We start from the raw sequence: 15,371 nt of genomic DNA on the forward strand, positions 1-15,371 counted from the left end.
CCCCCCCCCCCCCCCCCCCGCTCTCTCTCTCTCTCTCTCTCCTGCTTCCCCTACACAACAGTGGCTCTGTTCTAAGCTCTCTCTCTCTCTCCTCTTCTCTCTCTCTAGAAAGCACTTTTGAAAGCGCTTTTGTGCTTACAATCTCTCTCTTCCTTTCTGTTCCATAACTTTGAGAGGTTCTCTTTTTGTGTGTGTAAGAGTTGGTTGGTCTTTATACGCGCCAAACACACATAAATATATATATATATATATATATATATATATTTTTTTTTTATCTAATAAATATCTATTTTATCTTTTTTTTAGAGATAAAAATATACAAATTTAAATATTTAAATATTTATTTATTTATTTTTAATTTTAAATTTCAAATTTTAGGGATTAGATTTATGATTAAATATTTTTATTTTTTAAGTGAAAAATAATATAATTTAATTATGATTTAAATCATTAAGTTTTGATAATTAAACATTTAATTTAAATTCCAAATTTACATGTATAAGTAAAAATTAATACAAAGTTATAGAAAAAATACGATAATAATAATGTTTCAATTAAATTTGAGTGGTTGTCATCTACTTTGAATTATATAATTAATGGAATCGAGCAATAATAATATTTTTTTTTATCGAGTTTAAATTAAATTGAATAATCTATATTCAAAATTAAAAAATAAAAAGGTAGCTATTTTTAAATTTAGAGACTTAAATGAAAATTAAATTTAAAATGATATTTTATTTTTTTTTAAATTAAGAACCAAATGGTAGGAGTGTTCATATGATCCAATAACAACAGACGGATTAGATTAGGGAACTCAAATCTTAAAGGTTGGGTTCGATTTTTTTTTTATATTTTTTTTTTCGAACTTGGGTTGGGTTGTCGACTCAATTTGCAAGAACAATTTGCACGAGTTATAGTCCAATCTAACCCTACCCTATTTTTTAGAAAATTTTTGCAATCGATGTTAATGATGAATTGTGACTTATAAATACTCGATATTTGAATTTTATAAAATTTTAGTTATTAATGTAACATTTATTATGGATAAATAAGTCCCGGACAACTCAATCCAACTTAAAGCATAAATAGGGGTTGGGTTAGGTTGAATTGGATAGTGAACTCGAGCTACTTGAGTCATCAATCTAACCAACCCGAAATTTTGGAATAATCCGATACGAACTTTTTGCCTACAAATATCGATTCATATTAATTTTTGGTAATTTAAAAATATAATTATCATATTAAAATAAAAACATTATAGATATTAATAATGTGTACGGACGAGTTAGCATTGCTTAATCAAATAAATATTGGAGTTGTAACAATCAAAAACTTTATGGTCCTAATTTGAATCTAATTCCTTTTGTCTCATCTCTTTTCATATTTTATTCTTATTTGTTTATACAAAACTATATTTTAATTACGCTAATTTAAATTCCTACAAAACGGCATCGTAATTCATATCATGTAGGACATCACTTAGTAGATCATCTCGCATACATACAGGGAATGATCCGTCGTGTGGTTCATATCGTGTAGAGCACAGCTTTAGTAGATTATCTTATATACATGCACGGAGTGACCATGGGTTCATATTGCATAAGACACGACCCTAGTAGAATCACGTTATGTACATGCAAAGAGTGACATGACCCTGTAAGCAAGCTCGTATCGTTGTAGTATGACCCTATCAAAATTTGTTACATACAAGGAACGACTAGCATGTGTGCGCACATCATGCATGGCACGACCCTAATAGAATCCCATCACATACGTGCACGAAGTGACCTCATATGCTGTAATAGCCCAAGCTCAGCGCTAGCAGATGCTATCCTATTTGGGTTTTTTCTCAAGGTTTTTAAAACACGACTGCTAGGGAGAGGTTTCTACACTCTTATAAAGAATGTTTTGTTCCCCTCTCCAACCCTCTTCAGGGCCTAACGTCCTCATTGACACTCGTCCCCTCTCCAATCGATGTTGTTCCTATCTCCAATCAATGTGAGATCTCATAATCCACTTATTTCAGGGCCCAATGTCCTCACTAGTACTCGTTCCTCTTTCATTTGATGTGAGATCTCACACATGCAAACTTATATCATTAAGGCACGACCCTATTAGAATTTGGTATATACAAGGAGTGATCCCGCGTGTTATCATGTATGGCATAACCCTAATAGAAATCACATCGTACACATGCAACGAGTGACCTCGGGTTCTTATCATTAGATTGAATGTTGCAAATTCATGATAAAGAGTGAGTTTAGGGAAGAGAGAGAAAGGGGTAAATTGGTCATTTCACATGTAAGGATGTACTTGAGGAGAGAGATAACTAAGGGCTTATGAACTAAACCTCGGGAGGCTGCCTGTCTCGTCCTTAGAATAAGATTGAAAAGATTTCGAGGTTGTCTTGTCTAAAGTCCAGTTGGCATGTAACAAAGGGATTTTCTTTAAAAGGTTGTTTTTTTTTAATAATTAAAAAATATTAATAAAAACTTTATGGGATTATTAATTTTTAATTTGAGAGTTAGGTTTAGTCTATTGAGTTTATTTAATGTTGGTTCTCGGTCCCGACCAATTTCTAGAATTAAAATATATGATAGAAATTGACGTGTTTAGCTGAATTGCTTTTATTCAAATATTATATCAATTCATTCGTGTATCACTTTCACTCACATGTCACGTGCCCACAAGCTTTCACATTGGTTCTTCGAACCACGTCTTATTAGGAGAAGTATCGCTCTGATACCACTTGTAACGCCTCATACCCACGATTCAAAATTTGGATTCGACGCCTATTTGACTCTACATTCCCCTGCACCCCTTATGACAAGATGCACGTTTCTTTTCGATGCTTCAATCATAAAACTAAAACTAAGCGTGTTTTACTTTGAACAATCATGTATTAAGTGACTTCCTATGGACCGTGTCGATTAAAATTTATAATTTAACCTAAATTTTTATTAATAAATTTAGAACCTTGAAAATAAGATATTAGAGATTTCATCAACGGAGCATGCGGATGATGGCTTTGTTGGTCCGCAACGAAGGCCACAAGTCCACCAACCAAAGTTTGACACGTAATCATATAGTGTCACGTTCTCATTCGTGATTATATTGCACGTGGTAATTAAACGATCTGGGAAATGTAATTTATTTATTTATTTATTTATGATTTAATTTTCTTATAATTATATTATTTTGAGAACCGTTCAAAACAAGCTCTATATATATTTTTTATTTATAAAATAAATAAATATGTAGGAATTATTTCTCACATATTTTTTAAAAAATTTCAATAAATTTTAAATATTAATTCACAAAAATAACACACTTTTTTTTTTTAATTGAAAATATAAAATTCGAAAAAAAAATATTTATTTTGGAAAAGATCTAATTCTCTCTCTACAAAATACGGTGGGAAAAGGAGAGAGAAGAATCAAACATATAGAATTTAGAGTCAAAAGGGGATTTTAAAATAAATGAAAAAACAAATCCTGTAATCTTGGAAGAATTTGAATCGTTGATTTGGTTGTTTGGTGCCAGTAAATGGACGGCTAAGATAGGTTGAGATAAACGACGTCGTTAAGGGAGTTGGTGAGAAGTCTTAAATGTCGAGCGCCGGTGGTCGGGTCGACCCGGGAATTGCACCACGTGTCGGCGAAGTACCCGGAAACCGGACCAGATGGTCAGCCGGTGGTGGAAAAGTGGATTTTGACTTGGAAGATTGATGGCCACAAGTGGAGTGGCAATTTCGTAATTAATGGCTCATCTGTAATTGGTTCGCGTAACTGGCCCAAGTTCCCGAGTGTCGGTGACCTATTTGCTCGTTTTTTAAGTTGTTATAATTTACGGGCCGACCTATACTACTCTTCGTGAGCTCTGTCTTGTTTTGTAAATTCCCTTTTTTATGGGCTAAATTTAATTTAATATAAATTTGTTGGAACTTGAAAAGATGTTCGAATGTTCATGTTTCGGTTAGATGAATACCGTATTGTCCACTTTGAGCATAAACTCTCATGCTTTTGCTTAAAGCTTTTCAAAATGCCTCATACCAATAAAAAGAGTATTTCTTGATTATAAACCTTCGATCATCCTCTAAATTAGTCGATGTGGGACTTTCATCATCCAACCATTTCAATTACGACATCTCTCATCACAGCCTAACGACCCTTGCCTCAACAAAATTTATGATTCGCTTTCAGGCTCGAGGTTTTTGTCAAATGTGTTATAGATTTGGAACCGGACCCATATGATTTAAAAAAAAAAAGTTTATTATCTTTCTCCTACTATAAATAAAAGCTTAAATGCCTAATTTACCCTTCATTTTAAAAAAATATAAACCTATTTTACCATTAACTTAATAATTAATGAGTTATAAATAGTTTTGTATAACTATACCTTAAGGGTAAAAGGAACCATAGATTCCTCAAATATCACAAAAAAATTAATTAGTTAAAGTAATAAAAATCTAATTATGAAAATATAGTTAAAAATAATTAATTTAAGATATAGGGTTAAAATACATTTTCAATACAACTTAAAATAATGTAATTTTTTTTATTTAGTTATTATTACCGTTTCTTTATTTACTAAAAAAAATGGTAATTTTAAGAAATTCATATTTGATTCTAGAAAATACTATTTCATTAAAAAAAAAAAGAAAAAAGGTGACATATATTATATTAAGTGTTAAAATGTGAGATTAAAGTAATATAATATTGTTAATAATTTGAAAATATACCAAACATTTTTCTTTTATTAGCTCACTTAAAATAAAAGACATCAAAGTTCTATTATTATTTACAAATTTTATTTAACCATTATAGTCATTTAATAGGGACAAAATAAATGACAGAAATAATTATTAGACCTTGATTTCAAATTTAAAAAAAAAATACAAAAATACAAAAATATCTTTGGAAAAAAAAAAAGTGAAATCGAGTGGTCCCCACAAATGTTGTCCTGGCATTTCATGCAGCACTTAACGTGCCATCTCATAGGCCTGCAGTGGGCCCCACTCCTTTTGTTTTAATATGTATTATAAAACGGGCTTGGATTGGAGGAGATTTGAGATCGGACAACAATATGGGCCGGCCCAATTCGTTCATTATGTGAATCGGACAACAATATGGGCCGGCCCAATTCGTTCATTATGTGTGAATCGGACAACAATATGGGCCGGCCCAATTCGTTCATTATGTGAGAATCGGACAACAATATGGGCCGGCCCAACTCGTTCCTTATGTGAGAAGCAAGACTTGAAGAGTAGCAAGACCTTAATAAAGTATATGACATATATATAAATTCACATATATAATGATTTACATGTTTATCTTTTTAAAACGCGTCTATTAGAGAGAGGTCTCCACACCCTTATAATGAATACTTTGTTCCACTCTCTAACCATCGTGGGATCTCACAATCCACCCCCTTAGGACCTAATGTCTTTGTTCGCACACCGCATGATGTTTGGCTTTGATACCATTTGTAACTGCCCAAGTCCACTGTTAGCAGATATTTTCCGCTTTAGCTCGTTGCATATCTTTGTCAACTTCACGATTATAATATACATAGACTAGGGAGAGGTTTCCACCGCCCGATGTCTGGCTTTGATACCATTTGTAACCGTCCAAGCCCACCACTAGCAGATATTGTCCGCTCTAACCCGTTGTGTATCGCCGTCAACCTTACAATTTTAATACACGTATACTAGGGAAAAGTTTTCACACCCCAATAAGAAATACTTCGTTTCCCTCTCCAACCGATACGACATCCCTCATTCCCCTCACCGACCGATACGATATCACTCATTCTCCTCTTCGACCGATATGATATCTCACATAAATAGAGTAGGTGACGTATCAACTAGAAACACTACGTAGAATTATAATTCAAAATTAGCGGAAGAAAAGAAGTCAACAATCAACTCGAATATTGAGCAAAAACTAGTTTAGACATATTTGAATCCTCTAACTCCACTTTATTTGTAACGACCCAAAATTTCGAAAGTCTCGAGCAACAGATCGTTACTCCGTGACGTACAAAAATAAAAATGCGTAAAATTTAAAACATTTGAACTCATGCATGCAATTTGAGAACTAATTAAAAATAGTAATGAAAATCTTATATTCATAGAAAGACGGGAAGAGATCACTTAAATACATGAAGTGCAGGATTTAAAGGCAAAGCACAAACAAGACTACAGACTCAAATGTGATGGAATTCTCTGTAGCCAACAGCCCACGTGTGCCTCCGCCTCAACTGCTACATCAAACTCCACCTAAAAAGAAAGTTGAAGTAGCGGGAATGAGTATATAAAATATATTCAGTAAGCAGCTTGCTGGTAGTCGTATTTCTTAGTTAAGTCTTATTGATCTTGTTCATCGTTTGGTATCTTATTCTCCTCGTTTGGGCTCTGTCTAGACCACACCCTAAATTTTCTCATTCTATCTCTAGACCTCCAACCCTCGGAATACTCCCAAGTTCTTTAGGTCACTAGGCTAATTGTCTCTACTAGTCTCTCTTCTTCATCATCCAATCTCAAGGACCTTGAGGCGCGATCTCGATACTTTAGGTTCATGCATTTTAGGAATCGACCAACTATCAAGTGTACTACTGTAGACCCCTGTCACTCGTGACAAGTTCACTTAAAAGAAACTAACTGGCAAGCCCCTAAAAAGTAGCATCATTAATAAAATGACCAGTTCTATAGTTACGCGAACCCCTGACAATCGAGTCAAGTTCACAATTAGAGGTTAGTTGGCGAACCCCTAATCATCCCCCCCGGATAATCACTAACTCATAGGCATGAGCAATATCTCTTGACCAACTCTAATGTACCAATGTGGACCCGTCACTAAGTCCCCACAAGGTACCATCAACAATTCTAATGTACCAATGTGGACCCCTGTCACTCCTGAAGTGACAGGTTCACTAATAGAAAGTTAACTGGCAAACTTTAAGTCCCCACAAGGTACCATCAACAATAAAATGACCAGTTCTATGGTTACGCGAACACCTGACAATCGACTCAGGTTTACGATTAGGGGTTAGTTGGCGAACCCTAATTGTCCTCGAATAACTGCTCATACTAATTGTCCTCGAATAACTGCAAATACTAATTGTCCTCGAATAACTGCAAATACTAATTGTCCTCGAATAACTGCAAATACTAATTGTCCTCGAATAACTGCAAATACTAATTGTCCTCAGATAACTGCAAATACTAATTGTCCTCGGATAACTGCTCATACTGTAACGTGCGCAACAGAGGCATAACTTAATGATTTAATTATGGAAAGCTAGTCATGAATCTCAGTTCTTAAGGTAGTTGCATAAGCGTTTCAGTAGAGTTTCAACAAACATACTCATTCTATGCTCAAACTTCTAAAACATACTTCTTATACCATAATTTCATATATACTATGAGCTAAACCCAAGGTTCTGAGGTGCCACTTACTTAAAACACAGAACGTTTTTGTTCGGATTTGTGTCTTTGGAGGGTTCCAAAATTTACCAAACTCCTCAAATAATTCCATTGCATGCTCGCCGTCTTCGCTCCCTCTGATTCATTTCCAACGCCTACAATCCTCAAATCTCATAGATCCAAAGTGATATCTCGATTCTCCATTCCCTTCCGCCCATTTCGACTCTTTTTCTCCACTAAACTCAAGCTCCAAGCCTCGGCGGTGGAAGTCCTCAAACTTATCCCTAATCGATCGGATGGCGCTTGTGCATGGACTCACAACGAGTTCTCTGGTCTCCGAGAGTTCGTGAGCTCCTCCTCCATTTCCGAGGGCTCTCCAACCCTCTTCTTCTGCCCTCGAAAAGTCCTTGAAAATGGGTACTCCACAGTCTTTTGCTGCAGGCGGTCTTTCTTTTTATTTTTTTATTTTATTATTATTATTTATTTTACTTTTTATCCGATGGATATTACATTATTATTGTTACAATGTGCTATAGTCAGTTCAGCTCAAACCATCATTTAGTAAACAATCTAAATAGCAGCCAATTCAGCACAAGCTCTTGAACATACATCAATTTTAAGATATCAATAGACATATGAACAAGCAAAACAGGTAAATGTTAACATTTAGAGAAGGAAAATGAACCTGCTATCTCTTAGCATCCTCCAATTTCTCTTTATACAACTTCAACAATTCAGGAATCAGCTCCTTATGAGGGTCGATGAATTTGGCTAAGAATCGGCTTTCAGTAGAATCAAACAGCAAAGGAAGATTCACATCTTTCTTAATCAAACCCTTTGACAGCAAAGCTTGATAAACAGAGCCTCTTGGCACAATCCTCTTCTTTAAACTAAGTGAAATCAGAGCAGGTCGCTTTGCAATGTATGAAGGTTCACATCCAATCTTGTTCACAAAGAAATCCATTACGCCATTGATCTTATCCTCGGAAGCCATCATACACCATGGATGCCTTCGAAAAGCGGAGAGAATCTCTTCTTCAGGCCATCCCCATTTCTTGTAAACTTCAACTTTTTTTCTCCATGTAGATTTGCTCATTGCTCGCATAGCAAAAACAGCAAGAACAAACTTCAATCGCAGAGGGTTGAATCCCATTTCCTTAACTTCCTCCACAATCTCCTTGAATCGGACGGTGTTTATCAAGAACACTCGTGGTTGGTAGTGAAGAATGGTTGCAATGTTGGAATCAGGGACTCCAATTTGTATTAGAGTTTCAACATTGGGACGAGCATGAATTTGGAGATCACAAGTGAGAATACCTAAAAACCGTTTTATGGATGCGACAGTCTTCTCCTCAGTTTGAAGTAGCTCTTGAATGTAATCAAAAGCTGGAATGATTTTTCTGTCTAAACTTCGCGCTAAAATCGAAGGAAAACTACACACTAATTTGGCAATCTCGGGGGAAGAAAGGCCTTTCGATTGAAAGAACAACAATTTTGGCAATAGCGTCTTTTCGGGGTTCGCGGAAAGAACTTGAGGGAATTTCTTGACAAGATCAGAGATCTGTGTTTTTGAGAATCCATGATTCTCAAAGAACACGATTACAGGCTTCTCATCGTTCTCTGGCTTGACAGAATCAGAATCCGGCGATGCAGATTTTGGAGGTGATGCGATCTCAGAAGAAGTCGATGAGTATCTGAGAGATTTCAACGGACTTTCAGAAAACCCGTGAACAAAGACTGATGATGGCCGACTGACTACAATGATCCGACGAAGCAACAACATGACTGTGAAAACGCGAGGGAAAGAAAACCTGCTTCCTCTTGAGAAGACGAATCGGAGAAACACGAATGCCTCGCAAGAGTAACGAATAATGAAAACGGGAGGCGGAGGAGTGACTGCGAGCGGCGGGAAAGGGCGAATGCCTCGCAAGAGTATCGAATAATGAAAATGGGAGGCGGAGGAGCGACAGAGAGCGGCGGGAAGGGGATTATGAGAGAATGGCGGCTGGAAAGAATAGGAGGCGGGTTAGGGTTGCCAGGGTAAATTATAAGCATACATACGATCATGAAGACTAAATATAGGATTAATTGATTTAAAAAAAATTAAAATGTAATTGCCATATACTAAGTTGAATTTATTTAAATATTATTATTTTATAATAAAATTCAACCCATTTAAATATTATTTTACAATATAATATATATTAAAATGTAATTGCCATATACTCCGGTTTTCTTTTGAGTTATCTTATGCAATTGACGTGTAGCCGAGTGTCACGGTCATGCTCGTCCAAGGCGTGTTGCCCATGGCCGCATGCCCATGACAAGCCCAACCCTTTGTCTTTTTATATTCTAGTGTTTTACTTTCGTATTTTCTAAGAAGTATGACGTTTCAGAAATATCATGATGTGTATTTCTAGGAAGTATGACCTTTCAGAAATATCATAATGCACTATAGCATGATGTACTAGAGAGGAATACGACTAGTTGTCAACTTCTCCCTACCCAAGGTTATATATTGCGAGCCGTTGTTATTTCTCTCTTGCTTGCTTATACAACGTTTCTTTCAAAAACTACCCAAGGTTATATATTGCGAGCCGTTGTTATTTCTCTCTTGCTTGCTTATACAACGTTTCTTTCAAAAATCTCTCTCGTCCCTGGTTTCTAAAATCTTCTCCTAAAACCGAGGCCAGAGACTCAAGCATACGTCGCTTGGCCGTAGGCAACGCAAGAACAAATTAGCTTAGCTCACTTATCATTGGAAAGTGAGTACTGCACAATTGCAAGTCCGCTGCCTTCAAAAGTGCGATTGTGACACCGAGCTGGGAAAAAAGGCAATTTTGTTTGAAATATTGATTTGTTTCTTTTAGGCAATGTTTTTCTATTTCGAGTTTTTGTATTCGGGATAATTCGGTAAAGGAAACAGAAAAATCAGCTGCTTAATTTTTCTCGTTTAAACTCGTGCTTTCACGAATAACTATTCTTGCTCTAAAAGTATGGTTTCTATGAAGAGGATTTTCGGTGAATGTAAGCGCCGGCCTGGTAATTCAATGGATATTAAATTAGTGTGATAGAACATGTCTATAGTGGACTTGATGCTCCTGAATTTCAACCAATTCATAACGGACTCTAGTGCTTATATGTGTGTTCAGATTGGTAAAGCTCATTGCCCCGTTAAGAAAGTCCAGAAGTGTTAATAAGGGGTTATCTTCCAGAAGTGTTAATAAGGGGTTATCTTCTGCTAATGAGGCCTTCTGAGGATGACTTACGCAAGATTTATTCGGTCTTTCGACTTTCCATTTGTCTATATCTGAAAAAGTATGATGTTTCGTAGTTTCAATTTAGAACTTAAGTTGCTATTTTGGTCTGTTGACTCTCCAACCGATACAGTATCTCTCGTCCCCTGACTCCACTTTATTATTGTTACAACGTGCTATGGTCAATTCAGCTCAACCCATCATTTAGTTAACAATCTAAATAGCAGCCAATTCAGCACAAGATCTTGAACATACATCAATTTTAGATATCAATAGACATATGAACAAGCAAAACAGGTAAATATTAACATTTAGAGAAGGAGATTGAACCTGCTATCTCTTAGAATCCTCCAATTTCTCTTTATACAACTTCAACAATCCAGGAATCAGCTCCTTATGAGGGTCGATGAATTTGTCTAAGAATCGGTTTTCAGCAGACTCAAACAAAAAAGGAAGATTCACATCTTTCTTAATCAAACCCTTTGACAGCAAAACTTGATAAACAGAGCCTCTTGGCACAATCCTCTTCTTTAAACTAAGTGAAATCAGAGCAGGTCGCTTTGCAATGTATGAAGGTTCACATCCAATCTTGTTCACAAAGAAATCCATTACGCCATTGATCTTATCCTCGGAAGCCATCATACACCATGGATGCCTTCGAAAAGCGGAGAGAATCTCTTCTTCAGGCCATCCCCATTTCTTGTAAACTTCAACTTTTTTTCTCCAGGTAGATTTGCTCATTGCTCGCATGGCAAAAACAGCGAGAACAAAATTCAGTCGCAGAGGATTGAATCCCATTTCCTTAACTTCCTCCACAATCTCCTTGAATCGGACGGTGTTTACCAAGAACACTCGTGGTTGGTACTCAAGAATGGTTGCAATTTTGGAATCAGGGACTCCAATTTGTATCAGAGTTTCAACATTTGGACGAGCATAAATTTGGAGATCCCAAGTGAGAATACCTAAAAACCGTTTTATGGATGCGATAGTCTTCTCCTCAGTTTGAAGTAGCTCTTGAATGTAATCAAAAGCTGGAATGATTTTTCTGTCTAAACTTCGCATTAAAATCGAAGGAAAACCACACACTAATTTGGCAATCTCGGGGGAAGAAAGGCCTTTCGATTGAAAGAACAACAATTTTGGCAATAGCGTCTTTTCGGGGTTCGCTGAAAGAACTTGAGGGAATTTCTTGACAAGCTCAGAGATCTGTGTTTTTGAGAATCCATGATTCTCAAAGAGCACGATTACAGGCTTCTCATCGTTCTCTGGCTCGACAGAATTAGAATCCGGCGATGCAGATTTTGGAGATGATGCGATCTCAGAAGAAGTCGATGAGTATCTGAGAGATTTCAACGGACTTTCAGAAAACCCGTGAACAAAGACTGATGATGGCCGACTGACTACAATGATCCGACGAAGCAACAACATGACTGTGGAAACGCGAGGGAAAGAAAACCTGCTTCCTCTTGAGAAGACGAATCGGAGAAACACGAATGCCTCGCAAGAGTAACGAATAATGAAAACGGGAGGCGGAGGAGTGACTGCGAGCGGCGGGAAAGGGCGAATGCCTCGCAAGAGTGTCGAATAATGAAAATGGGAGGCGGAGGAGCGACAGCGAGCGGCGGGGTAGGGGAAAAATGGGAGGCGGAGGAGTGACAGCGAGCGGCGGGAAGGGGATTATGAGAGAATGCCTGCAGGAAAGAATAGGAGGCGGGTTAGGGTTCCAAGGGTAAATTACATTTTAAAATATAAGCATATATACGATCATGAAGACTAAATATAAGATTAATTGATTTTTAAAAAAAATTAAAATGTAATTGCCATATACCTAGTTGAATTTATTTAAGTATTATTATTTTATAATAAAATTCAACCTATTTAAATATTATTTATTTTTAATTTTAATTTATAGCTTGGTCAGCCAAATTTAAATAGTTGAACGAAAAAAATTAAAAAATTAAAAAATTAAAAAGATATATAATTACATTTGGTACCAATTTTTTTTTGTGCAGTACAATAGTTTTGAAGTTTCGCGGTTATGCCCCTCAAATTCCATCGTTCTGCATCTTCTTCCTTCTCTTTGGCTTCATTCTTGTCGACACTCTGGATTTCGTGGCCGTCTTCTTCTTCATTGATTGGTTACTCCACCACTTGAGTTCATGCTCGCAGTGTTTGTTTGATGTTCAGGACCTAGACGTGCTTTGACGGGGAGCAGCCATTTGAAAATCGGTAATAATCTCATTTTTTGCATCTATCTAGGGCTGTTTGTTGACGACGAACATTTTGTTTCTCCTTAATTTTTATGTGGATTTTGTTTCTGAGTGAATTGAGCAAGATTTGTATTTCGTTTTCTTCTTGATGTTACATATCTGTAACTCGGTTGAGAATTGAGATCATTTGCTGATACGGTTTTATCTAAGTTCTCTCAAATTCTCTTATTCGTTTTCTTCAATTACTGGAATCGGGAGTGTTGTCGCAATTCAAGTGTTGATTTTTTCGTTTCATTCCGGTGTGTTAGTTTTCAGCTAACATGCATTGGGTTACTTTTGACGAATTCGTGTTTCATCGCTACTCCGGTTGCAATGGTTTTCTTTTGAGTTATCCTATGCAACTGACGGGTAGCCGAGCAGGGGAAAAAGGCGATTTTGTTTGAAATATTGCTTTGTTTCTTCTAGGCAGTGTTTTTCTATTTCGAGTTTTTGTATGCTGGATGATTCGGCATTGATTTTTCTTTCGTAAATCAGCTGCTTTATTTTTCTCGTTTAAACTCGTGCTTTCACGAATAACTATTCTCGCTCTAAAAGTATGGTTTCTATGAAGAGGATTTTCGGTGAATGTAAGTGCCGGACTGGTACTTCAATGGATATTAAATCAGTGTGCTAAAACATGTCTATAGTGGACTTGATGCTCTTGAACTTCAACCACGTCATAACAAACACTATTGCTTATATGTGTGTTCAGATTGGTAAAGCTCATGGCCCCGTCTAGAAAGTCCAGAAGTGTTAATAAGCGGTTATCTTCTGCTAATGAGGCCTTCTCAAGTAAATACGTGGAAGATGCTAGCAAAAGCAAGCAGAAGGTATGTATGTTCGTGATGGAGGATGACTTACGCAAGATTTATTCGGTCTTTCGACTTTCCATTTGTCTATATATGAGAAAGTATGATGTTTCATAGTTTCAATTTAGAACTTAAGTTGCTATTTTAGTCCTGTTACAGGCTATCTTGAAGTAAGTTGCACAGTGTCGGTCTAACTATTATCATAGTTTTCTTGCTGTTAAAGGCTAAATGTCTAAATCACGACCATATTCATATTTACCGATTGTACGGTTGTTAATGTAATGTAAACTCCATTTTCCTTTCTTCTATTTTTTTTCTTTTAAATTTTCATCAGTACATCATACTTAGTATGAAATCTAATCTGGAGTCTATGCGACCATTGATTAGTGTTGTCTTAAAATTCTCACTGTGAAAGGAACAGAACACAATAAGTTTGGTTCAGGGTAGTTTTGTAGCCATCTTCTAACCATCTTCTGATTATTTGCAGAAGAGGAAATTTGCTGACCTGTTAGGGCCTCAATGGAGCAAGGATGAGGTTGAGCAGTTCTATGAAGCATATCGTAAATACGGAAAAGATTGGAAGAAGGTTAGTACCAATCTATGGAATGACTATGATAATGATGTTCAAGTGCTGCGAGCCAGTGAATTTCTTTGGCACAGTAGACTTGAGCTGTGTATCTTTAAGTATCGTGTCTCAAAATCATGCAATACTTTCTTTTAAAGTTTCTTAAAAATGAGCTTATACTTTAATTTTTTCGTAGATGTTAATTGTAATTTGCTACTGTAGTTGCACCTCATTCTTCAGTCTTAAACTAGTACTAGTTCTGTATTTGGATTGAAACATTTTTGTCTGGTACTTTGCAGGTAGCTGCTGCAGTAAGGAACCGTTCTACAGAAATGGTCGAGGCCCTTTTCACCATGAATAGGGTAGAGGAAGTCAATCCCATTTATTTTTGTATTGCTACGAATCTTTATATAAAAATGGCTTTTCTGGTTAAGTATCCCGTAAACTTGTCCGTCGTATTCCTAGTATCAGGGACCTATATTTTGTTAGTTGTATTCATAGCATACAATCCCATTTACTTCTCTAAATTTATTATCTAATCGTAAGGGCACCACTGCACCTTTATGTGTTTCACATGCAATCGCTGATCTCTATTATTGCATACTTTAGGTCTTGAAAATTTTTAGTTGTCATGTACTATTGAGTTTTCTTATATCTGGTCAGAGAACCTTTTAGTCCTTGGCCACTTCGATTGTTGTAGCTCTTTTGAAGTTTCACTTACCTAACACAATCTAAATTGGTACTAGATTTATCTTTTCACCATTCCCGAATCATTGTACTTCCTGAAATTCTGGGTTTTGAATTGGCTTTCAAATTGATCGAAAACTTAAATACTTGAGATTTGGCAATGTCAACACAGTGACACTATCTTGTTATTGTGGTTTTTCTATGCATATTTATTTCAGGCCTATTTATCACTTCCAGAGGGCACTGCTTCAGTTGTTGGGTTAATTGCAATGATGACTGATCACTACAGCGTACTGGTAAGATGTCTGTTCTATCTGTGGGTTCTTTTCTCCCCTTCTTTCTTCTCTTCACCCCACTTTTTTTTTTTTTTTTTTTTTA

At 36.3% G+C, this 15,371-nt stretch overlaps 3 protein-coding genes across 11 annotated transcripts in view; 1 reads left to right on the forward strand and 2 right to left on the reverse strand.

Moving 5' to 3' along the window:
* LOC111457901 (zinc finger CCCH domain-containing protein 34-like) overlaps positions 1-15,371 on the reverse strand; it is a 20,671-nt gene that overhangs the window by 4,704 nt on the left and 596 nt on the right. The window contains exon 1 of one of the 3 annotated variants that reach the window (XM_023100346.1): positions 22-129. The exons of the other annotated variants lie outside the window; for them this stretch is intronic. The gene's annotated coding sequence lies outside the window, so the exon portion shown is untranslated. Of the gene's footprint in view, positions 1-21; positions 130-15,371 lie in introns of those variants that run through there. 3 annotated transcript variants of the gene reach the window in all.
* On the reverse strand, positions 5,950-12,412 carry LOC111457902 (transcription termination factor MTERF4, chloroplastic-like). 5 transcript variants are annotated; one of them, XR_002713024.1, is made up of 2 exons: positions 10,830-12,412; positions 5,950-5,969 (listed from the first exon to the last, which is right to left on the reverse strand). XR_002713024.1 is itself a non-coding variant. In XM_023100348.1 (2 exons), exon 1 carries the CDS (start codon positions 12,109-12,111, stop codon positions 11,017-11,019), a length of 1,095 nt encoding a protein of 364 aa, XP_022956116.1. In that variant the 5' UTR covers positions 12,112-12,412; the 3' UTR covers positions 6,106-6,280; positions 11,014-11,016. The 5 variants fall into 5 exon arrangements, 2 of the variants coding, with proteins under 2 accessions (XP_022956116.1, XP_022956115.1); XR_002713022.1 differs by lacking the exons at positions 5,950-5,969; positions 10,830-12,412 and adding exons at positions 6,106-6,280; positions 7,474-9,405; XR_002713023.1 differs by lacking the exons at positions 5,950-5,969; positions 10,830-12,412 and adding exons at positions 6,106-6,280; positions 7,460-9,405.
* Positions 12,696-15,371, forward strand: part of LOC111457900 (protein ALWAYS EARLY 3-like) — a 15,282-nt gene continuing 12,606 nt past the window's right edge. For 2 of the 3 annotated variants that reach the window (XM_023100340.1, XM_023100342.1), the window contains exons 1-5: positions 12,696-12,912; positions 13,645-13,762; positions 14,229-14,327; positions 14,606-14,668; positions 15,212-15,289. In XM_023100340.1, the coding sequence (XP_022956108.1) occupies positions 13,658-13,762; positions 14,229-14,327; positions 14,606-14,668; positions 15,212-15,289 (345 nt within the window). In that variant the 5' untranslated portion in view covers positions 12,696-12,912; positions 13,645-13,657. The remainder of the gene's footprint in view (positions 12,913-13,644; positions 13,763-14,228; positions 14,328-14,605; positions 14,669-15,211; positions 15,290-15,371) is intronic. The other variant, XM_023100343.1, reaches the window with a different exon arrangement.

Source organism: Cucurbita moschata, unplaced genomic scaffold (assembly GCF_002738365.1).
Source record: "Cucurbita moschata cultivar Rifu unplaced genomic scaffold, Cmos_1.0 Cmo_Scf00020, whole genome shotgun sequence".
In the NCBI taxonomy this organism is placed as follows: domain Eukaryota; kingdom Viridiplantae; phylum Streptophyta; class Magnoliopsida; order Cucurbitales; family Cucurbitaceae; genus Cucurbita; species Cucurbita moschata.

Coding starts and splice junctions, on each gene's coding strand:
- LOC111457902 (XM_023100348.1), bottom strand. CDS start 12,111: ATGTTGTTGCTTCGTCGGATCATTGTAGTCAGTCGGCCATCATCAGTC.